Genomic DNA, 25,636 nt, shown 5'->3' on the forward strand with positions numbered 1-25,636 from the left:
CTGATACAAGATTAACTTGTAACAGAACGATAGGGAAGAAATATGTAGAAGGAAAGAAAGGCTCTAGTTCGAAAGCATATCACATTATCTATCAATGGAACGGAGTCACTGGTATTTATTGATGATGTGACTGCTGATTAATTTTAACAATTATTTCTGAAGCGTACAGAGCTATATATTCTTCTTGGGTTCAAGTCAAATGCTGCAAAAGAAGTCTTCACTGTTCAGATGCATAATGCACCACAACAGCAAGTAAAGAGCTTCTTAAAGCACAGAAATAGAATGCTCTCGAATGGCTGAGTCAGTCACCAGACCTCACCCCAACTGAGCATGCCTTTGATTTACTAGAGACAAAAGTGAAAGCAGAAAGACCCACAAAAAAGCAACTAGCTGGCCAGAGTAAAAGGTGGGGCAAAGCACATACAGAAACCCATTTGGTCATGCCCAAGTTTCAAATTTCAGGTAGCCACTGACTGCAAGAACAAACAAACAAACAAACAAAACCTAACATTTAGGTTATTAGTTATTAGTTTTCTTACAAGCCTGTGGAAATAGACAGAGTGTGTAAAACTATAGGCTATAATTCACAAACAACTTTTTGTTAAGCCTATGAACTAAATCTGAAGTCTATTAATTTCAATTTCACATCCTGGTTGCTTCAGTTTGCAAATCCACTGTAGTGAAATACAAAACAAAAATATAAAAAATGCATCACTGTTTAAATACTAAAGGACTCAACTGTATGTATGTATACATAAACATTCATACACTACACTCACACTTTCTCTCTCACTCACACACACACACACACACACACACACACACACACACACTCACACATGCATGCACATACATGTGTGTACACCAAACCAGGACAAACAAAGCATTTCGATGATGTTTTTGTCATGTTTTTCTTTCTTTGGCTTCCTTGATGTGTAAATATTGTTCCTTGCCCTCCATTCCTGTGTCAAAGTGAGATGGAGACAGTGACATTTGAGCAGACTCAAGGTCGCTGAGTGGGGAAGTCTGTGGGCAGTGGTGACATTTAGTCTGGAACCCCAAGTGTGAGCGCGGAGTCTCAAATGCCGAACTGTATAGCTTACAGTCACATGTTCAAATAGAGCTGAGAGAGAGAGAGAGAGAGAGAGAGAGAGAGCACATGCATATACCCACAAAAAAAAGCTGTACAAATAGGTCAATTTGCATTTGTTCTCCACATATGCAAACACACTTGCGTGAAAGTAATACAATAACACACTACCATTTCTACACCCACCCATACAACACACAATCATCCGACACGCACACACATTGTGCACCACAATACAATGTATATCACCCCCATAAACGTATCCTTTAAAACTACAAAATAATTGCAGGCAAAAATAAATTTTCACACCATCAAATAAACCGTTGTCTTGTTTTTATCGCGAAACGTGCCTACACAAGGATAAGCGAAGCGAAACAGGCTGGAGAGGAACTAAGCTATGCAGCAGCATTAGTATTCTCCTCACTGGCCTGTGCCCCAGCGGCCAAGCTACAGACTCCCTATCCAACACCGCCACATACGCTTCTTATTAAAACACATCCGCCTGTCCTGGACCGTGCGCTCTCATTAATATTTATCCCTCTTATTACAAAGCTCATGCAGTTTTTTGATTAATCTAAAGGTTCTTCTCCTATAACGACTCGGGGCGCTGCGGATACGCCATGCATGCTGATGTGCGTGTTGTGTGTTCTTTATTTTTTGTTATTTAAACATGCTACCCGGTGCTGCCTCTTGCCCTAAAACACTTATCACTTCGTTGAAACGGCATGTGCAGCATCCTGAGAGAGGTAGAACGGTCTGGGATATTCAGATATAGTGTGCTATGTTGAGAAACAGAAACAGATTGCTGGGCCAATTTTTTATGAGACAGCAACTAATATACTTATACTCATATATATCCCGCCCAAGTGCATCTAAAACAATACGGAAAGCAAATCACGATTAAAACATTATGTGGGAATCTGTCCAGTGGCAGTGCAATTCACTTAGCTGCACTTGTATTTGCCTCTGTTCTATAACAGTATCCAGATTTAAGTAAAGGGGAGCCAAACGGCTTGACTGAGTGCAGCACAGGCTGATATAATTGCTGCAGAAGGCAGTTTCAGCAGAGAGGACAAGAGGAGTCTAGTATGCCGTCTGTCTAAAAAGAGCATTTGTTTAACAGGCTGCTTGTAAATGAAGGCCAACGCAGCGATCGACATGTAAAAGTCGGATAAGAAAATGAAAGATGAACCAAAAAAATAAAAAATAACCATATCTTTATGTGAAAAAGCCTGCCGTCCAAATGACAGACAGGTCAAATCTTATATGTCAGCTCATGTGAGGAAAAGCCTATCCACTGCCAACTAATTTGGCCAAGATGAATCATTCTGTGGTGCTAAATGTTTGCCTTGGGGAACCAGTCAGCCTGCCATCCGTTCTGATTTGCTCTCCCCATCTGCCTGTCGCTCCTTATTTCTCTTCTCCATCTCCTCTTCACCTCAGAGTATCTCTCCCACCCTGCCCTACTCTCTTTATTTCACTGTCGGTTTCCCTCGTCTCACACAGACCCACTACGAGAGTGCCCATCTCACCGAAGAGATGTAACCGCACTGTGTTAGCATGCTTAGGCATGGGGGCGGTGAGCCATTACCTAGCAACAGAGTGGCCCGCTATTGGCTGTCTTCCTAAGACAGAAAAGTAGGTTCGGTCTGGGGTTTAGAGAGCGAGGCAGACGAGGGGTTATTTTCTGCTCGTGTCATCTCGGCTTGTCACATCGGAACGACGTTCTGCAGTTCTCCTCCCCTATGGCCTAGCCACTGACTGAAAGGGCAGCAGACCGGAACAAACCGCTGCAGCAGCGGCACCTGCAGTGGCCAGACACAACAGAACGCGCTCGGCATAAAGAGATGAGGTTACCTCACTGATTTTACTCTAATACTCAACATTTAAGAAAAACTGAACTGAAAGCAAACCGTCTTCTTCTTGTAATGCTCTGTAAGGACACGCAAAATAGTGTTCAAACAGCAGGTCAGCAGTTGACGGGCAGAAGTAATGTTCCCATGGCAACCTTCAGCGCTTTTTTAAGTTAGCATGACCTATAGGCTGCGTGTTGTATCTTTCTAGGCCTAGTGGTCTACCACAGAGAAAAGCGAAATGTATTTATATCTCCTTGTGCTCCTCCTGTTGCATTAAAATCCCGCTTGTAGGCACAGCCTTTTTAAGGGTGAGTTTCTACATACAGCTATTGTGTAACTATTGATAGGATCTCTGTAAGGGGGACTTAAGGGGGTTTCCACCACGAAAAAAGTCCGGAACAGGAATCAAACAGGAAAAGTACTTGCAGATCTAATGCACATTACACTATCCAAAACGCTCAATAGTAACAGTGACAACAGTAACAGCCAGTGAGTTACGATGCAAAATATTACCATTGTAAAGTCCATTAAAAGGTCATTTTAATAATGATACATATTTATAGAATAACCAGATGCTGGGTACATGTAACAAAACCCTAGCAGCACCAATAAACAAAACCCCAAGTACAAACCTGACAGAAAACAAACTCTACATGAAACAAGATTCTACATAGTGCCCTTATTGGGTTTAGTGTACAAAATGTGTAAATGAATTCTAGTTGAGAAGCTGGAAAAATGGACACTTGAAAACTTTGATTCTGGACCTATAAAAGAAATGTGTGCTTTACTCTGATTGGTGGCTTCCTGTGTGGTTGACCAATTAAGTTTTTATCCACTCAAGAAGGAATGACTGATTTCACAAACTGCAGCTGAGTAAAAAATAAGATATTTGACATTTTATAATGTAGCGTAAAGAAAAGTCTCCCCAAATGGAGATACTTCAGTAATGTACAGATACACGAAAAATCAACTTAAGCACGATAACAAATTATTTATTTATACTTCATTAATTTCCACCACTGCTGTTCGTACCTGGCAGCCACCAGAACTAAACCTGACCAACTAGATTATATTTCCTGAAGGACCTTCAAGTGCGCCACCTTTCAATCAGTTCTGACAGCAGCATGGTGTATGGTGAAAAGTGCCATATGAGTCATGTAAAAGTGCTGGACATTAAATAGAGGGGAAAACCAGGCCTGTAATTGAAAATGGGGAGTGTACTTCATAAATATGCACTGCACCCTAATATAAATCTGCCTGTTTGAAGGAAATACTGCTGAGGCCTGGGAGAGGCAGGCAGCCTGCAGAGATGGACTGAAGAGCTAGGTAAGCTGAAGCTCCATTAATCACGGTGAAGGAAGAGGGAGTTTGGGCAGCATAGACACCCTCTACAGTGCGGCATCTGTGCCAGGACTGATGGCAGCCATTTGCTACCAGGCACGCCGTACATTAGACTAGCCATCTGGCCAAGTCAGTTTGGCTGATAGCTTGTAAAAGTAAAGCAAAGCAGTGTGTGTCAACATTACTAGCATACAGAGCCGAATAAGACAAAAAAATGCAATTAGCACTGCTGCGTTGTAAGGACGTCATAAAGCATGGATGCAAGATTTCAGCTCAGGAATGACACTGGATGAAATAAAATGCAAAGTCATTCAAAGGCAACATGCTATTCTGAAACACACAATGAGATAATTGTCAGCAAAAAGCCAAATCTAAAAGGCTGGGTGCACTACCACACTCTGACCAGCAGGAGTCCTCCTGACAGTAGCTCACAACATGTCTGAATGAACAAATTATAAACATAAAGAAGCTCAGCATTGAGACATGAATCATGCCTCGCATCTTTCCTAGGTATGTTCTTCAAGCCTTACTCAAGACTAACACAAGTTGCATTCGACACCAAAGTCAAGAAAGTTGTGTCACTATACTAACCGTCATTACAAACATTAGATTCGATTAAATTGTCGTGTAGCACAATCTTATCCAAAATATCAAAATATCCTCTGTGAAATTGGTGCTAAAAATCAGGCTTAAGCTCAGGCTAGTGGCTCCTTCCTGACTCATGGGCCATCTCAGACTCCTGAAGCGACTCTGCTTCTATTCTCCAGAAATGTTCATGGGAGCTGAATGCTATCAGAGCTGAGCAGCATGGTGCAGCATGACAGGATGTCTGATGAGGAACGAAAAAACCTTATATTACACTACATTTAAGTATAATCCAACAGAGTATCTATGTCAGTGATAGGTAATAACTTTTAAACAAGCTTAGTTTGATTGAAATTCAAGAGGCTATCACAGTTGACTAATGATGTGTGTTATATGATCTTTTTAGAGTATATACGAGGTGGAATCAAAAAGTTTCGAGATGAGCTCCATTTACAAGAAAGTACTTTATTTAGCTATGTTATTTTCGAAAGCGTGTCAAGCACCTTCTGCGATTCTTGCTGGATCTCTATCTTTGGGAATGTTGTCCGACGATCATCATGCACAAGTTGCCGAATGGTTTGGACATTTTGGGGAGTTGAGCTTTTTAAAGGTCTTCCTGATCTCGTCGTATGTCAGTGACAGTCTTTAGTTATTGCGTGCCACTCAAAACACCTCAAAAGACTCGTAACAGCATCACTGTATCACTGACTTATGTCCTGTCAAATGGCTCTGTGGCAGATTTGCTCAGTTTCACGCAGAATTTCACGTTTGTTCTAACTTGCTCTCCATGATGAAATCGCAGACGTGATAACGTATATGGTCAGAATAGCACCTTTTCGTCACCACCTCATATAGGCAGTTAAAAATCAACATCCTGGACATCCAAGCTAGGATTAAATATGAATGATTTTATACATACTTTTTACAGCTGTGGTCTATACAGACACCTACAGAACAGTTAATATCATTAACATGGGTTGCCAGATTTCAGCTACATTTCCAACAAAACCACATCTCAAAAACAACACAAAAGACACCAGAACTAGCCCAAAAAAATTTTAAGCATTGGCAAAGGCACAGTCTGTTCCATGCCAACACAAAAAAGCCTGCAGGGAAAGGAAAGCAATGGTGCAAATCTACAGGTAGAGTGCATGATTTTTTTGGGTCACAAAACTCATCTCACGTTTTCTTTCTTGGCGGAGGGGAGTGATGGCTCAGTGGTTAGGCTCTGGTTTACTGATCAGAAAGTCATTGGTTCAAGCCCAAACACCACCAAGCCTGCCATTGTTGGGCCCTTAAGCAAAGCCCTCAACCCTCTCCACTTCAGGGGCACTGTAGCATAACCTAGCCTGTGCTCTGACCTAACAAGTCCTAACAAGCTGGGTTTAGAGGAAGACAAAACTTATTTACAGATATTATCCACTCCAAATATTATCACTTAGAATACATCTTTCAGAAGAATTATTCTGTACATCCTAAATCACACTGCACACACATACTTTGCGTCTGGTCTGATTTCATATTATTATAATTATTATTATTATTATTGTAAAAAAACAAAACAAAACAAAAAAAAACAGAATACATTAAAACTAGCATGCTAGGTTTACATTTATGGCATTTGGCCGATACACTTATCCATAGTGACTTACATTTACCTCACTCAAACAACTAAGTAGCTACAGGATATATATATATATATATATATATATATATATATATATATATATATATATATATATATATATATATATTTATTTATTTATTTATTTATTTATTTATTTATTTTTGTTAGTCTGAGTCTTTCTCAGGGGCCCAGGAGTAGGAGGTTGGTGTGGCTGTCCACTGTCTACTGCTTCTTCACTGCCCCAATCTGCCTCTTTTTCGCACTTTGTGCAGTTCCCATTTGTAAACACTAGGTGTAATACCTTTATGAATCTAAAGGGCAGTGGGCAGGCTGCCCTAAGATTGTGCAACATCTAGGATGACTAGCAAATCAATAGAACATTGCTCGTTTGTCAAATTTGAGCAACATTTGAAGAAAAGAAAAAAATAAGCAAAATTGATTGTGCTCTCAGGTGGCATGTTCTCTCCCCTGTCTCACAATGACTTTAGCCAATCACTAGTGAGCTCATGCACAGGGAAGTAAGTGTTGATGGCGATTACGCTGACCCATGACATTACAAAGGCAGCAGTTAAAAGAATAAATAATGTGGTCGGCTGACTTCAGTGGAATTTAAAACATATTAAGTTAATAATGATTTTTAGAAATATTTGGCCAACCATCCATTTTAGTTTTTATTCCAAAAGGATAAACGTCAAAAGTCACAAGTACATTTAGTAAGTATGTAACTAAGTGCTGTCGTGTTTGGCTACAGATGTACTTTGTAATTTGCTTTGGACTCTCTTGCTGTTTACCTTTCTGCCAAACAGCATACATCAAAAAAGGAAAAGCCAACAAAACTGTTTGCCATCATCCTATGCTGCTATAATAGATGTCACATGCTCACGTCTCCGTGTTCCCTTGGACCACAGGGCAGCGGATGAATAAATTAACCTGTCATTCAAGAGGATTCAAAGGACAGAATAGAAATCTTTTGAGTATTGAGAGAGTGGGAGAAAGCAACAGCGAGACCCCGCATCCAATCAGCATCACTCCGGGCTTCCATCTCTATGGCAACTAGCTCATCTTCCCCCTCCCACCCCTATTTTTTTTCTCTGAACGGACCAGGTTGGTGTGCAATAGTTCATGACAGGCGCTGCAGCTGTGAGCCGCTCTCGCTTTCCTTCAGAGGACAAGCAGCGGGAGGAGAGAGAGAAATTGCCATGTCTGCTGATTAGTAATCAGATCACAGAGTCACCCTGAATCCTGGGGGCTGAAGCTGAATTATACATCGCTAGTGCCAATCAAGCAATGCGCGCCCTCATTGGCATTCTATTTAAAGTACAATCCCGTCCCCTGAACACTCTCGCGACTTAGTGAATGATGACATCTAACTACAAGCCACACTCAGTGCCAGATTGCCATGACATTTACAGGAAATGTCAGAAAAGGCACAGCTAATTATTATTACTCGACACACGGTTAAACAGCTCACTGTAATATTACATACAAAATGGCAGGACAGCGAGATTTACTCGAATTTGACGTGCTGGCGAAAATTGTGTGCGGATAAACCCTACTGTTGTGTGACATATTAAAATCAGCACAGACCTCCTGATTAATGACAACGAGCCCATTTACACCAGGCCATTTCACGCATCTGGTGTCCTGATGAGATTTTAACCAGGTGCATTTACACTTTCGGTCAATTGGGTCTCTGCGCCGACAGACCGAAATCCGATAAATGTATTTTCATGTTAATATGCAAATCAGCACGGTATAACAGGAGCCCTATCTTCTTTGCTTTGGGTGCTTTCTAAATAATATATATGGCCTTTCAAAAACTAACAGATTAATCCTGTTTTTAACATTGTTTACATTGTTTATGAAAGGGGGAAAAAAAGGGGGTGGGATATATTGTCATATATAAATAAAAAAAAAAAAGACAGATGCATTTAGACTGGCTGAAAAGTCTCTCCGATTATACGAGCAATTGAATTCATTACACTTTTTGAAACAGATTTCAATCCAGATACAGTCTACTCAGCGATTGCTGTTTGTAATGATCGGGTCAGTGATATTTAATTCGTTTGTTTATAAAAAAACACAAACGAATCTTTCTTCTATTAGAGCTATTACTAATCAGCTATGTAGCAGGCATATTGTTTGTGGGTGGAGGGTGTGTATGTTTCATTATTCCTTTATTTTTATCCAAATAAGTTTCTCTTTCCTTCACAATATCCTGAAAGTACGTCTTCATACACATCCTTTGGACTTTAAATCTGTCACTTTTCTGTTGTTTTAAGATCAGTCATATTTATGACACTTTTTTTCCATACTTATGAGCAAAAAAAAACACCAAACCTTTTCTATATGTCAAGATCTCGGAAAAAAGGTTTAAAGCAGTAAAAGTGGGGTTATTCAGTCCACCACATCAATGGCGAAGAGTCACAGATTAGTGTGACACACTTCTGCGCTTCACTGTGACAAAACATCCTCCGCCATCTCACTCTCTGACCTTCTTTTTACATCAGAGACCACAGCATGTGCTCCAGTACACTCACATGCCCTTAAAACTAGGGCAATCAATTACTAGAGAACAGTAATATGCAGGGAGGCAGGGGTGTGGTTGGTGTGTGTGTGGGGGTGTGTGATTGTTTATTTCCAACCAAAACATTTTTTCAAGAAACCATAACTACCCATTTTCAATTAATGTATCCTGAGATATAAAAAAAAAAAAAAGAAAACCTGAATGTCAGAACTTAAGTTGGATGTGAGAGAGGAAGTCTGGCACATCTGTTGACAGCTGAGACACATCTAACACTTCTTAATGAACCACCATCGCAGCACCCATTCACGCAACAGATGGGCCTGGGGGGTTTGGAGGGGCATTTTACACTCAAACCCAGGTGATGGGAGAGGAAAGGTGATTGTGTCGGCACTTGCTAGAGCCACGTCGAGTGGCAACGTCTTCCATGCAATCATCTCGGCACCAGCGGCGGTAATGTGCGCATGCAGTCAACAAGACGAGGACGAGATAAAATGAAACAAGACGCATATAAAACAGCGAGGAAGTAGCAACAGAGATTACACGGCTGTTCAGCAGCGCTGCACGAGAGCCTTGTTTGATTAAATATTAATGTTATCTCTTGAATGTAGCTGTTTGTTTTGCATTCTTGCAGCGTCTGCAAAAAAAAAATAGAGACTATCCCACACACTAGCTTTTATAGACTATAACATAAATCTCACGAGGCGTGAAAGGAAAGGAGCAATTAATGGTTTAAGACGCCGTTGTTTGTAATTTGGCGTCTTCTTTTTGCCGGCGAGCAAATATTCCTTCTTTTATGAAATGCTGGTTTGATTCCAAAGCGAGTTCTGGAAGAAGATTTTAATCGGACCGCACAGGTGAAAAACAATTTGCTGCGACGGATTTATACAGATGTGCATAAATCACCTGCGGTTCTCATCAGGCTACAGGAAACATCAATAAAGTCTTTGAGCTCACAAAAGCTTTTCCAGCAAATGAGTGTTGGCATTACAGGGGCATAAACAGCTCATTGATTCAAGGAAAGGTCAGTCATATCGGCTTTCATGATGAGAATTAATCTGTATTCGTTGACTAGGCTGCAGTAAACACCCCCCAGGAAGCCGTGCTGAAGGAAGCCGAGGAATGACCGTGTTAAATGTGTTTGAGGATTGTGTGTTTTCACAGAGAGGGCACTCGGGGCAATTCAGAAGGTGTAGCCGATTCCTCAGATGGGTTACCAAAATTACATTTCAAAGGCCTGACACGTAAGTCCGACCAATGGAAAACAAATAGGGGTGAAACACTGTTAGAACAGCTATCATTCTTTTTTTTTTTACTAAGCCTCAAACTTTACTCACAATACTTTTCTCTTGGTCAGCGGGATGATCTTTTTCCCCTTCACACAAGGTCACTGAAAAGGTTTTCATTTAATAGGATAGTTTTAACCCACTAAGCTCGTCATAACTGATGCGGCCAAGGTTAAGGCAACGGACACAAACGGCATTTCTGTGGATCACCGTCACACAGTGCAAGCACACTGTACTTACAAATGCATGCCTGATCGATAGAACAGAAAGACAAAAGGGAGGCAGGGAACTAAGGAGGGAGCAACGCTGTGGACGAGACTCCTTTTTAGGCAAGGCAAAGCTGAAACAAAACACAAAAGATTAATCACAGCTTAGTCATTCAAACGCTGAGCAACAAGAAAGTGATAAACAATGCGGTGCTTGGTGAAAGATGTACAACGAGACAAATACAGTGGGTTGGAGGCCAGCTTGTGGAATGAAGGCTGTTCAGTGGAGGGAGGAAGGGAGAGGGGGAGAGGGGGTGTTCGAGGGACGAGGCCCCCATGAGAAAATTGATGAGGGGACAAGCTGCTGGCTGAACTCCCTGCACTGTGAAGGCTTCAGAAATTCGAGTCCACTCCTGCGCATGTGGTAGCTGAGCTGCAGTCTAAAATGGCTGCCAGAGAGTCGTGTAAACAACCCAGAGGAATGAAAGGGGCTACATTTCTCCAGCCTGCCTGCCAAGAGCTGCATAGCCTTAAGCCTTTTAGTTAACCCTTTCCCTCTTTCCCTCTTCACAGTTCTAGACCGCTCCAAAATGGTAACACGTGCCTTTAAAAGCAAGCGTGCTAAATTCTGTTAAAAACAACTGCTTTTACCGTAAAAAACTAATTTGCCGTTTTTATGCATTGCATTATTTAATAAACCCGTGTGCGTAGGATTATTATTTTTTATCCTGATTGAGAGCATTATTAGACACAAAGCTTTGTCTGTGCTTAGACAGGTATTTTGTCCGTCTTCGGTTCAATAGCTTGAACCAGTCAAGTGAATCCATCCTTGAACAATCTAGCTAGGAGGCTTTTCAGGGCAGACAGCGTCGCCATGGTGTTTCCATGTGCTCGAAAAAACAACTACCCCCTTTACTGGGCCCCCTTGAACACGCAACCCCCAACCAACTCAGGCGGGAAACTACAGGAAGCTCTAACAGGCTGGTGCTCAAGGGGATGTGGCCTTGAAATGCAAATTGGAATTCCTGCAGAAATTGAAGACCTTCACATGTAATAAAAAACATCGGACTGAAACCCATCCAAAATCCCCACCCCACCTTCTTTTTTTTTTTTTTAAACCACCCAATGTCATTAGCCATCTCGCAAGCTGACATGGCGTTATATAACACGCTTTTTTTCCGCCCTTTAAAAAACACTGCTGTGTAAAGCGCACTACTAACCGTTTATTCCTATGCAATTTCCTGCATGAAGAAAAAATAAACATGGCTATACAATAAGACAACACAATGCACTACACACTCCAGACTTAATGCTATAAATTTAGATTTGCAGCAAACCGAAGGGATCATACCATCCATCTTATCTGTACCCAATGGGAAGCTAAAAAACAAGAAAAAAAAAAGGAGGAAGGAGGTGGGGGTAAGACAGTAAATCAATTCGTCTCTGCAGCTTTAATATCTGCAGAAGGAGGCAGGAAGCGCACGCCTGCAGCAGCTGGCAGCTTATTTGCTGGGATGGAATGGAATATCTGAGATTGCATACATTATCTGCCAAGGGGGCCCTGGGCTACGAAAGATAGTGCTGACATCACCGTCTATAAATGGCTGTGCTCAGAGGCACACTGAATGAAAACAAAATGGGAATAACCCTTCCCAGACAAACTGCTGCAAAACAGCATGTGTATGCAAGGAGAGAGGAGCAAAAGAAAGAGGACTAAAAAACCACACAATCTCAATACACTGAGATCAACTACATGGGCATTTTTTTTTTATTATTTTGAAATACAAACATCTCAACATGCCTTAGATTTTAGGCACCAAAAGCAAAAAGGCATTAGTACTTCTGCATTAGTAACACAAGCAGCACCCTCTCTTTCAACTCTCGATAGATAGATAGATAGATAGATAGATAGATAGATAGATAGATAGATAGATAGATAGATAGATAGATAGATAGATATAGATTCATTTCTTTGTCCTGTTTTTATTATGTTTATATATTTGTAGAGGACTATAAAAAGGAAAGAAAAAAAAAATACTTTGCAGGAAAAGAATGTGCGCTCTGGAACATAAAGGGTTAACTGCGGTCTCCCCCATTGTGTCTGCACATTCCTGAATAAATGATGTTGTGAACAAGGCTGGTAACCACGGGCAACCGTGCACGATGGCACTGCAGAGTAACCTTTGGAGTGGCTGTATTTTTATCCCCTGGAAACTTCTTCATAGGACAGAAAGAAGGAGAAAGGGAAAGAAGAGGGAAAGTAAAAAAAGAGAAACAAAGAAAGAGAAAATTATATATATATATATATATATATATATATATATATATTTTTTTTTTTTTTTTATTTATTTATTTATTTATTTATTTATATATATATATATATATATATATATATATATATATATATATATAAAACAAAAGAGAGGGAGGTGTGTATGTGTTGGGAGGGGGGGAGGGAGGGGGGCTTCCCTGGGCTGTGGAGTGGGGAACAGACTGCAGAGATTTCACAACATACACAGAAACCTAACAAGCCAAAAACAGACTGGCTCGAGCAGAGCTGGGTGAGAAAGAACAGGATTAGAACGGCGTTCATTCCAACCTCTAAGCGACTAGGTTTTGTTATGTTGTAACTGTTCTGGGACAATTTAACGATTAGGCGCATGTGTTCAGTGTGCTGCAGACACAAATAACATTCAGCTTAATAAAACACAAGGACGGAGATGTCTACCGCCTCTCTGTAGCGTCTTCCAAAACGATCCTTTGATGGTCATTCCCAATGGCTGCAAGACATACCGACAAGAACAGTACTGACAAGCTCATTAGGTCACTAAATAGTGCAAAACCCTAAACGTGGTGAAAAGTCACACACACAAAGCCTACTACGTACATGCTAACGCCTGGAAATCCCCGATAAACCCGTTTTAGAACGAAGTGTTGTGCAGATTGCGAACACTAAGCGAGCACCATTTCAGAAACGGAGCGAGTGTGTGTTCGTGTTTCTCTTTACTATGCACACTGCAAACACAGGATACAGAATCTCCGGTAACTGTTACTAGTCACTGGCATCTTAATCAGCGTACAGACAATCGAAAGCAGTCGATCCTGACCGAGTCACCACACCTTCGTGCCAAATAACAGAGCAGGTGGTACCTCGTCTCTGCAATGCACCATTCCAGATGACATCTCTGACTGTACTTTCGATAAGCACAGCGCTAAAGGGGTCGGAGACTGGAGCGTTATAAACGTATATAGTGTGCAAAATTGGAAAAGTGGAGGGGGTTAATGCATGGACACATTTAATCTTCTACTCTATGTACATATTCAGGGAAAAAAAAAATTATTCCCACGCATTGTTTATCCTGTTACCCAACTTTTTGAGTCACCGTTAATTTATGCTCGGTTTGTGACAGCTCACAGATGAAGAGATTACAAAATATTCAGCACTCACAAAAAGCTTCAACCTGAACAACGTGCAAAATTTACCACTATTCAACATTAAGCCTTTTCCCCCCTTATTATATAAAATTGACATACAATTGTATAAATGCTACAAGTACCCAATACTGCATACCAAACTTTGGTAAACACAAAGACTATTATAAAGATAGAGATGATGTGGTTCAGGCCTGAAAGGCTGAAGGTAAGCTCTATTTTGGCATACAGATTATTTTCTGACCTTAAAGCTCTTTGTGATTGTGTCTGGAGGCCCACTTATGCCTAATTGCCATGAAGGAATTGTGCTACCAACCATTTGTCTGAGGAACTGGAAGGGGGGGGTGGAAAGAAAAAAAAGAGCATAAGCTTGAGTCATGGCAACAGCCACGTACCAACTGGTTTCCCTCCTATCGACGGCCAATGCAAGATTACAACTGACGGCTCACGTGACCGCCAGCTGAATTCTAAATGAGGAATGTTTCCCTGGGGGCATCTCAGGCATGTGCAAGCACTTTCCCTTCGCTGTCTTTCACAAACATTCACACATGCACGAACAGTCATTTTCAGCACATGCTAGAACATAGACGACAAGACGCACCGATTAGCCGAAAACAAATGTTACAGCGAGGGAATCCATGCATTAACATTATTAATGTGATTGACATCGATTTTTAATCGTCAAACTTGTTGCAGCAGGAATAACAGAAAAAACACACACACACACACACACACAAGCCCGACTGTGACGGAAATAGATCTGAAGCCTCTCACTGGGAACACCAAGCTCTTCCTAAATGCACGAACGCAGGATGGCAGAGCGAGTCGCCCACCCTGTTAGCATAGCTGTAATATGATGTAAAAAGCATCATAAAATTAAACAGCACAGACGTCATTGTGGCAGAGCTCTGCTGAATGCATTCAAAGTACATTTTTAGGTCAAGGTGACTAAGTGAAATGTGTCAAATGACATTTATTGCAAGGGAGACAAAACAATATTTTGCTGAGGAGGTCAAAGCATAGTAAATAAAAGTAGAGCAATCACATGTAAAGCAAGTTTATAAAAGGCTCAACATATAATAACCATAGAGAATATTTCAGAGTAAATAATAGTGTCCTTTCCTGTTCAAATAACATTAACCACACTACACATTCACAACATTAATGACTGAAAGGGATTTTTTTTTTAGCAGCACATGGATCTGTAGCAAAAAGCAGAGCTCCTCTTACTTACTATAATACAATCCTCGGTTTAAAGAGAAATGACTTGGATACAAATAAACCCATATAAACCTTGCATGTGGAAACACAACGCTGATACCAAACAAATAGACACTTGACAAATATATTAATATCAATGGATTTATTACAATTTACTCAGCTCCAAGGCACGTTACAAGTCTTCTGTTACTACAGAAATGTATAAACAAACAGAGCATTTCAGTTCATGTACAGTATTTTTGCTCTACTCTTAAGCATCCGTGCACCTTTAAAGCAAAAAGGGAGGAGAATGGAGGAGAAACACGTAGGAAACTATAATTGTACTTTCAGAACACGAAATGAAAGTGAGACATTGGGTTTTTTGTGGGGGTTTTTTTTTCTTTTCTTTTTTTTTGTGGAAAGTACGTCAAAAATATAAAGAGACCAAAAGACAAAAACAAAAAAAACAAAAATGCCCACTAACGGTCTATAAACCGAGTCATGCCTTGCGCCTTCCTGTTTATGTTGGTAACCAGGACAAAACAGCTCCGGGAACAATCCGGATTAATATAAGGGGTGTGGGGGAGGGGGTGTCTCACCTTAAAAGAAGTGCATGAGCCCAAATCAAAACGTGAGCGCAAAAAAAGTGCATCCCCATCATCCCGTTAACACTGCCACCAAAATACATCGCGACCAAACATGTCCAAACAGCCTCCTCCTTCACATTAGCCATGACATCACACTGCCCACTGTACCTTTTGTTTCAAAACACTGAAATATATGACGGAAAGAGGGGATTCTCTGTACATAGGACTACTTTTGTCAGTTATTCACAACATGTATATAATATACTCGACTCGATTTACGGTTTTTTGACTCGGGAAGTATGATCATTTCATGGGTCCCTTTCCTTTTTCACTTTAACGTCCCCGGCTAAAATGGTCGCGATCTCGCCTTGCATGAAAGCCCAAGGCACGTTCGAACCTACCAGGGGGCATTTCTCTCCGCTGGGGCAATACACCTCGCCGGTTGCCCCCTGTGCTTTGATGCTCTCGCGTGAACACGGGAAGCAAAACTTGTGGTTGGGAACAGAGGGACACTGTACGAAGTGTGTGTCTTCTAAGCGTTCGTGACAAATGGTGCAACACAGCGGTCCGTTGTTGGCCATGGGCGAATCGGGAATGTTTTGTGGGTGCGCCTGCTCCATGTTTTGATGAGACGCGGACTGAGACGGTGTCCCGGCCATGTTTAAGTCTCCGTTACGCGAAGCCAAGCGCCTCTGTCCCGACACGGAAGCGGGCGATACCGGACTGCTGCTGTTGTGTCTGGTGGACGTGGTGGAGTGCACGGAGTTGCTGTCTTTCGGAGAGTGCGCGTTGCCCAGCGTGTCCGCCACAGACATGAGCGCGGCCATGGGCGATTGTCCGTTCTGCGGGGCCGATTCAGGCGGCGTGGCTCGGCTCGAGTGCACGGGCCCAAGGGGCGGAGGGCCACCGTGAGAGGCCACGAACGAGCCTGAAGCCATGGTGAGCTTTAGCGCCTCGCTTTGACTCGCTATCCACTGCTGTCTCTGCTGCTCATCGCTAAGCTTCAGCGCTCCTTCCGCCGAGTCTGGTTCAGGCGACGCTTTGCGCTTGCGCATGCCCGGTCGGAGCGCGCTGGCGGACGGCATGGCACGCGGCATGGTCACCAGCGCTGAGGGCAGCAGCGGGCAGCTGGCGTCGATGTAGGGCTGCGGCAGCATCTCGGCCCCAAGCACTTCCTTAAAAAACCGCACAGTCTCCGGAAGCAAATCGCCCAGGAGTCGCCAGTCGCCGGAACCGTGCTTCTTGTCATATTCCAGATACTTAAACCCAGAAGAGAGTCCCCTGCCATAGTCTTTCATGCAGTCTTGGTACATTTGTTTGGCCACCCCAGATGCGCTGGAAAACACATTACCAGATCCGCTTGGGTATTCAACAAATATTTTCAGCTCGTAGTCCATTCCGGGCTTAGATACGGCGTCGAAAGCAAACACTCTGCCCGAAAGTGAATGGTCTTTCTTGAACCTTACATCAAACGGCGTACAGTTCGAAAGTGTAAGCAAAGTCTCCCTTACGATCTTCGGCTTGCTCGCCCAGTCCTCGGCTCTGTTCCGCAAACTCTCGCTAAGCTCGGCCAAAGCCTCCGCGTTGCGCTGCTTCTCCTTCAGATCGCGGTCTTGGTCCGTGCTGGACACTGAACCGGGTCTTTTTCCTTGCTCCGACATCGCCTGCGACGCCATGGACAAAGCTGTGCTCATGCTGGCTGTTGGAGGGGCTCTGCCGGCCATGCTGTGCTGAGCAATGCCCGCTGCTGATGGAGGGCCGTTCAGCATGGTCTGCGGGAGGAGATTCGGAGGAACGTTCATTTGCCCCGGCACCGTGACCAGGCCGTGGCTCCGGCGCGAGTTAGGGCTCTGGCGGTTAAGCTCGGGAGGCCCGTCGTCTGATTTTGGGAATCCGTTCGGTCCTCCGAGTCCGTTCGGGAGGCGTCCGGCGTGAGCGCCGATGGCAGAGTAATCGAACCGCGATCTCTCCGTGCTCAGAGAGTAGCGCTCGAGCCCTTGTTGCTGCTGCTGCTGCTGCTGCTTGGACGAGGCGTCCACATGGTTCAGCTGCACCGTCTCCTTAGCCGCCAAGGCTGCCTGCGCCTTCACCGTGGGCGGCGGCGCTGGTCCCGGGGATCTCCCCTCCTGGAAGCCATGAGCCCGCTTTAGATGCCGCGCGGTCTCGATGACAAACTCGATCCGATCCGCGCCTTCGTAATTCACGCAGCCCCTGCACACAGGCTCGGTAAAGTCCCAAATCATAGCCCACGGCATGCGGGGCAAATCGCACAGATAACACGACTGCCTCCTCGACGAGGAGACTTGTGCAGAAGACATGTTGAATGCCTCCCTCTCGGATCCGCGATTTTCAGCTCTTTATAACGAAACGATAAAACGTTATTGTTTTTTTTCTTTCTTCTCAAGCGGTTTAGGATTCGGAGCGTTGCTCTGCAGAAGGACGCGATTTCGGCACCGTGACTCCGGGCGCGCTTCACATTCTGCCTCGCGTGCGGAGTTGGAATTTTGATTGTGCCTCCACGTCCGCGCGCTCCACTCGGAATGCCACCTGGCTGGGCCGGTGACGTCAGCACCACGTTCCGCAGTTCTTCTCCGTTCCGAATCGACACATGCCACTTGTTGCTGTCCGAGAGCGCATGCTCCAACCACTCCCTACACATCTTCTGAATGGACCCAGCAACACACGACACATTGACCAATTTTTCGCTTAGAAAATAAGACCAGTGAGTGGGATCTAATTTCCCCCATACACACAGCAGCACGAGCTGCCTGCCGTTTAATCCGGTAATATTCACGTCAAGATTTAAGGAAAGAGACATAAAAAAGTGCTTACATCAGCAAATACCATCGCTCTTTTTGCCAGTAAAGTGAATGTAATTTGGACTCAAAATCCTCCTACACACTCCCACACACTGTTCTCTGGGAGAAAGGTTTTCTGTAAAAGCCAGAATATAGGGACATATATAATATTCATACTAATCAATAAATGAATGTATTTATGTATATATCGACTTATATCTATCTATACTTAGTTAAATATTCCCTTTCTTCCTAATAAGTACAGCATTCTGCATGGTGTCAAGGATTCTACTAGACTGTAATCAAACCAAATTAAATCACAGCTATACTTTAGGGAAAACAAATTACAAGAAGGGGGGGGGGATGTTTTCCAAGAAATAAACAATTTAATGTTTTCTCGAAAAAGAAAAAGAAAGAAAGCTATGAAACTGTTTGTGAAGACAACGATATTGTGGCAAGAAAAAACAGATCTTGTAATACCCAGGCAAGAACTTTCACTGCAGTAACCTGCAGCGGCTGATTCTGTGTGCATACGCTGTAGGATATTTTGCTTTCCTTCTCTCCCCCCTGTGAGATTCTCTGCTATCCCTGCAGTGCTCTCATGCATACAGATCACACTGTGCCTCACCGCCCCCCCTCTCTCTCTCATACACAGCGGAAAGTTTTCAGCATTCTGCCTTCCTCAGGACTGTCGTAGGGGTTAACTCTCAGCTTCCGCTAAGCAGCTGGATTCATGCCAGACTGAGGGATTCTGGGAAAGGCAAGCCTTGCCAAGTACAAACTGCCAACATTAAGCAGGCCTGACAGGCCCCTCTCCTCCTCCGAGCCTGGCAGTGGTTCAAAGTGCTCTTTCATTTGAGACGCTGGCGTGCAGCCAAATGCATGCAGATTTACTTTACCTATTCTCAGATGGAGCTGATAGAGGCCGCCTGCCGTTGCCATGGGGACTAGAGGCTGCTGGAGCAGCTCTGTGAGTTACTGCCTCACTTGGGCTCCTTATATGTGTGTATCCAGTACAGACTGCTCAGTAAGCTGCATATGCATGACTTTCCCTTACACTGCCTTTCTCTCTCAATGTTTGTTTTTTGGGTTTTTTTACACAATGGAAAGAATTTAACCTTTTACAATCTTGAGGCAATTGGGTGCTGAAGTGTTCTTACTGTTATATGTAGAGAATACGAAAAAATAATAAGCATCACATCACTATTCAACAGTAACTGCAATTTAAATAAGCATCCACCAAACTGCACTACATCATCATCAGTGACATACTAAATATCGAGCTGAGCACCGAATATCCAGGATTGCTGATTGTAGAACGACTACAGCACTGTACAGAATCCATCAAATGAAGGTGAATGCTGTATTGCTTTACATGCTCATAAAATTTGTGTTAATAACAGTATATTTCCAACTCATTTATTTGATTGCTTTCCTGAGCTCATGTCATAAAAGAATTTGTGAAAAAGGAATGGACAAATTGCACAACAACGTACTGACATGTTCACAACACCACAAAGACTTTCCCCCTCAGCGTAACACACCCTGCACAGTCACCTACAGAGCGGACACTGACATCAGTATTGTGGCCCGTGGCACGTTGTGTCACCCTGACAAAGCTGTAGTTCATACAGAAGCACACAAGCACACACATTGTAGTTATTTATACTCCTGAACACTGTCTCTCATAACCCCGATATTTTCTTCACGATCTTGTATGATGCGTATCAGAATACAGCAATACTATTTATTGATTCTTAATTTAGAATCAAATATTACACCAGTTATATGCAACAAATGCCTCCATGATTGTTGAAACAAAATGAAAAAGCTTGATTATCAGTACTGAAAGTAGTAGTAGTATGTCTTTTTGGTATCACACTTTTAGAATGTGTGCACAATTAAACAATATTGACTACAAATAATAATCTTGTGGTGAAATCAGTAATACCTCGAGCGAACAGAAATGTCTCCCGATGGATATTCATGAAACTTTATTTCATGTGTTTCCCATACAGCATATAACGCAATATAAAAAAAAACGAAGTGTGTTAATACCTTGAATGCTCTGGTTGGCTGTCAGTGACTGTTGCTATAGCAACTTGCCTTACTCCATCAGGCTGTGCTGGGTGTCTTGTAGATTTCTGGTTGTTAGAGATCTGTTCCTGAAGCCTGCCATTTCCTGCAGAGAGGAAAGGGGGGAGAGGGGGGGAGGGTGAGACACAACACTGGCTCAATCAGCCTGAGAAGCAAGCACCTGCCTCACTCAGCATTTTACTCAGTCCAAGCACACATATACAGTGATTCATCAATGATTTGCATTCCTACCAAAAAATGCCATATTTTCCAGTATTTCCAGACTGAAGCATTTATAAAATCTGTCAACATCCCAAATAATCTTCTAAATTTGGTTTTCGTGAGAATGGTAGTGACAGCCGGCTAAGCAGTGACTGTAAATGGCAAAAAAAAAAAAAAAAAACTTCATCACACAGCTGCTTGTCAAGGGAAGGCAAAATATAACTCTGGTCTGTTTCCAAAGCTCATTAGAGCCCTAAGAGATTTGTAAGAGGAATGTTCCCCCGCAGCAGTGAATGCAGACAAAAGAAAACAAAGCTATATAAATACATGGGAAAAGGATTTCTCGCTCCTCCAAAAACATTACCCCCTTGGCTCCCAAGGAGATCCTGAGTGTAATCATTTCCTCAAGGTTAAAAAGTCACCTTTAAGAGCGGGACTCCTCCTACAAGAACAACAACATCATGCCAGGCTCTTCGAGTGCACGTCAGTGTTTGACAATCGGTGAGGCCACACAAGGAAAAAACAAGAAAGGAAACCGGAGGCCTGGAAACTTCATGATGATTTAACAATGTGGAATGGGTCATGCTACTGGTCTTCTAACAAAGGTTTCCTGATTCTTAAAACAATTGTACTGTGTTCCCTCTAGAAGAAGACATGATGACTTATAATAATAATTAAAAAAAATAATAATAAAAAGGCTATGACCTTATACTAATTAATTTGACATGCAACAATAGGATTCGCTTCTTAGTGCATGTTTAATGCTGGAATTTGGCTGGAATAAACACTCAATGGCAGCAAATCCTTTTGTAACTATATCTCAGTTTTCACATGAGAATGTGTATCAGTAAAAAAATTTAATAAATTGCAGCAATCCTTTCGATTTTTGCACAAAATAAATGTCGATTCCTTCTCACACCGTGAAAAGCCGTGGTCCCTCGGGTCAGTATTCTTGTGATGGTTGCTGTTGTTTGTGCACAGATTCCAGCGTCATTTCCCAGCAGCTGGGTACAAACTCGGACTGTGTTTACAGCTGCAAAACATCAGCTGGAATGCGGTGGACTCGTAGCAACAGCAAGCGACTGTCTTTCTCTAGTGCCTTTACCATTATTCCAAACAACAGACAGCGATTAGCACGAAACTGGCACCTCTGTAAGGGGTTGCAGCTCATAGCAAGACCGCAGGTTTTGAAAGAATACCGCAGTTCGCCAGGAGCGTGACGGCCTGCAAAATGGACTAGAGGAAACGGAGCTGTAAGACGCAGGGAGTGGAAAGCTTCACCACATCATAGAAAAAGAACAAGTAACCAGCTGTGCACGAACGAGCCGAGGAAAAGAAAAAAAAAAAAAGATTTGTGCTTCACTAAGATGTGATGCATGGCACGGCACTCGCCCCCCCCCAGGGCATAGTGGCAGTGCTAGAGGTCTTGGCAGGTAAGAGATAATAATAAAAGTCTGCCATTTATTTCACAAAGGGCATCTTCGTGGAAAGTAGACAAGCCCCTCTGGGTGACATGGCTCAGGGAAAAAAAAAACACAAAAAAAACATGTTCTCTACTATTCATCCCCCTGCATATGGGATTGGCAAAGGAAAGGCCTTGTTTTTACAATTTTTTTACACCGCTGTCACCGACTATCAGAAGTAATAACGAAATAATGAGGCAATTGTGAAAACATTCTGCAGGCTTTGAATTGAGACACATATCAGCACAAGCACATGTATGCCTTCACAGCACAAGGCAGAAACAGAAGCCAAAGTAGCTCATTAGAAAAGATAAAATGATTGCTCTCAGATGATGTAACTTTATACCTTGTAAATATCGACCTTTCTTTCAGTTCACACTGGATCCAGGACTTACACCCTTAATTAGGGTAGATCCTGTGAATCGGAGATATGTCGGAATGGAATCTACTTTTAACCCAGACTTTATGACTAATCCGTTCCTCACATCACAATATTGATTATTAACTTGGCTTGGACAGAAAGTCTACAACATCCACGTGGAATAAAAGAGACCGGCATCGGTATTGGTCTAGGTTTATATTTATGTAAGGTCACTACAGTTTTAAGCTGATCATATGACCAAAACAATACTGTGCTTCTAGCCAAGATAAATAGGGTTTACACTGGTTGTGTGCACTTTATCCAATTGAACACAACTGACAAACATATGGTCTGCTTCAGTTTGAACTAGGAAACATTCATTAGCAACAGTAATACTTACTCAGGGCTGGCCTATTTTTATACACTACACATTTGTACATGTTCATGTAATAGAAGCTAACAGAGCTAATAGAAACTGGAAGCCACACTGCAGCATTAAAACAGCTCCATATATATATATATATATATAATTAAAATTATATATATATATATATATATATATATATATATATATATATATACACATACACACACACACACACACACACACACACACACACACACACACACACACACACATGCCTTGATGCTTTGATATTAAAAATATCCGTGAGATGTTCACTGACTACTGTACGCTTACCCCAGCTCTCAGCATGGATTTAATGTGGGATTTGATGGCATGCTTCAGAAACAAAAGGCAGCAGAACTAAAAATAGCCCACTGCCTTACAGAGAGCAGTCTGACAGTCGGGGACGGTGAGAGAGCAATCCAGCCGCAGAAATAGCAGGTTGCCACGACAACCAGGCAGAGCACACCATCTACAAAATGGCATCACTAGCAACAGACATCTTAAGCTGGAATTTTTCCCCCCCAACTAACCTTGACATGAAAAAGTACACGGAAGCAAACGGACCAGTGAGGGTGAGACGGTTCGCACGAGCGACAGAAAAGCGGCCTACAGTAAATACGATACGAAATACTCATGCATGTGAAGATTCATTTTGGGATTGTAACAGTATAATTTATTGGACTGTGTTCAGTAAGCGCTCAACACACCCACAGATATCCAGAAAACAAAGAGCGAGAGAGAGAGAGAGCGAGAGAGAGAGAGAGAGAGAAAAAAGCAGTGTCTGAAGTAATCCTATGTGGGAATGAAAGAGAGCATGGCCATATTAGATTTGGGGGGAAAACCTTCAGTCACAGCCAATGACCTGTGTGTTTAAGACCTTCATTAGCTTAGTACCTCTATTATTTATACCCAAAACAGAGCAAGAGAAGAAAGAATGCAGGAATGGACAAATGATATAAAGATGGCCTGTTAAAAGAAAAACACTTGGCTGAGGTGCTACCCCAAACCTTTTACCAGCTTCATGCTTCAGTGTGTTTGAAATGCAGGTCTGAAATGGCTTTAGTTTCAGCGTCATCTGTTTGAAGCTACCAACTGAAAGTGTATATCAAGCGTCACCTCGTCAGCCCGCAGTAGCATGTCAAGCCTCCTGAGCTTCTCGAACAAACACTCAGGGTTTTTGAAAATAACCTGTCATGAAAACAAGGCAGCATGGCTGAGACGAACTGCACCAACTGTCCGTATTTACACAGCTGCTCAGCAGCCCTTGTTGAACACACATGTTTTACCCATAATTAGCTTTACTTCAGAAGACACAGGCACGTACCTTCAATCAAAAAGATCTGTGGGCTGTATGAATGAGCCAATTGTTTGGGTTAATGAACAATTTGTAAGAAATTAAACAACAAGATTTTCAATTCTCTGCATTACTGCTTTAGGAGACCACCAGCACGAGTGTGGAGAGCGAATGAGGATTACATCATTTGATTGGGTCTTAAGCAAAATACAATGCAATTTATATACTGAAAGGTACTTATTTGAGTGAAACAAGAACAATAACAATCATAAAACGCATTTTTTATGGTTTATCCTGAAATCCAATAAATGACTTTTCTTAGACAATCTTATTCACAAAAAGGTTTTGTTTCCCCACCTACATAGCTGAGAAAGTACTGAACATATTGAAATGTATCCATGCATATGATATAATCATTATTACCTATGCATACTCCAAAAATATACAGAAAAGCAAACAATTGTTCAGTCCTACGCTCTCTACGCTTGCTATACTGGAGCAGGATTTGGAAATGATGCTACTGCCATCAAGTGGTTTCAGAGTGAATGTCTTTTCTGCAGAACGTGATGTTCCTGCTAGTTCCAGTATCATCATTTTATATAGCATAGTTATGTTATTTCCAGAATATCATCTTATTGCAATCTTGACCTAAAATAACTGGAAAAAAGGTACTCTTTAAATGTATGCACAAGACATGCATCTCTACAACAATCAATAAGAGCAGATGTGGAATATAAATGCCTGTACTTCCATTCTCTACCTCTCAGTACATGCTCAATAATGTCCAGTGTAAGTATGAAACCCACCGTGTTTCGTCTGGGCAGGTTTGTGTGTCCTGCTCTGTTTGCTGTAAGCAGCACGATTCCATTGAGTGGGTTTGGGAATGACATTACGTGGTGCTGGCATTAGCGGACTTTTCCCGCCTCCTCTCGGACTCCTTCTGCTTTGCTCCTGAACAACTAAATGGGGAGAAAATATAGTAGGAAAAAAAAGAATAAAAAGCAAGCGATTTAACATGTTGTAAAAAACCTTATTAGGTTAGAATACTTGACATTAATAAGTGCAATTCTACCTGCAAAACCTGAATTTCCCACAGCAGCATTTTCATTGACATGAAGCCTGCTAAACTCTGGCCTGAGTACAGACTCTGGGAAAATTACACCAGAGCCGGTATGAAGTGTGGATCGTGAGGGTGGGATGGTACGTGCTGTTACGGCATCCAGAGCAGAGCCAAAAAGACGGTTCTAATAGGAAGCCAATGAATATATAAAAATGAAAC

The 25,636-nt window shown here is 42.4% G+C and overlaps 2 protein-coding genes across 5 annotated transcripts in view; both read right to left on the bottom strand.

Moving 5' to 3' along the window:
* The window catches only part of kiaa0586 (KIAA0586 ortholog), a 93,774-nt gene that overhangs the window by 61,174 nt on the left and 6,964 nt on the right, over nt 1-25,636 (bottom strand). For all 4 annotated transcript variants that reach the window (XM_046855194.1, XM_046855196.1, XM_046855192.1 and 1 more), the window contains 3 exons: nt 25,430-25,601; nt 25,164-25,316; nt 20,591-20,714 (listed from right to left, as the gene is read on the bottom strand). In XM_046855194.1, coding sequence (XP_046711150.1) covers nt 20,591-20,714; nt 25,164-25,316; nt 25,430-25,601 — 449 coding nt within the window. The remainder of the gene's footprint in view (nt 1-20,590; nt 20,715-25,163; nt 25,317-25,429; nt 25,602-25,636) is intronic.
* On the bottom strand, nt 15,296-18,688 carry irf2bpl (interferon regulatory factor 2 binding protein-like). The gene has a single exon (XM_046855197.1). The coding sequence runs from the start codon at nt 18,050-18,052 to the stop codon at nt 16,043-16,045; it is 2,010 nt and encodes a 669-aa protein (XP_046711153.1). The 5' UTR covers nt 18,053-18,688; the 3' UTR covers nt 15,296-16,042.

This window comes from Silurus meridionalis, chromosome 8 (genome assembly GCF_014805685.1).
Source record: "Silurus meridionalis isolate SWU-2019-XX chromosome 8, ASM1480568v1, whole genome shotgun sequence".
In the NCBI taxonomy this organism is placed as follows: Eukaryota; Metazoa; Chordata; class Actinopteri; order Siluriformes; family Siluridae; genus Silurus; species Silurus meridionalis.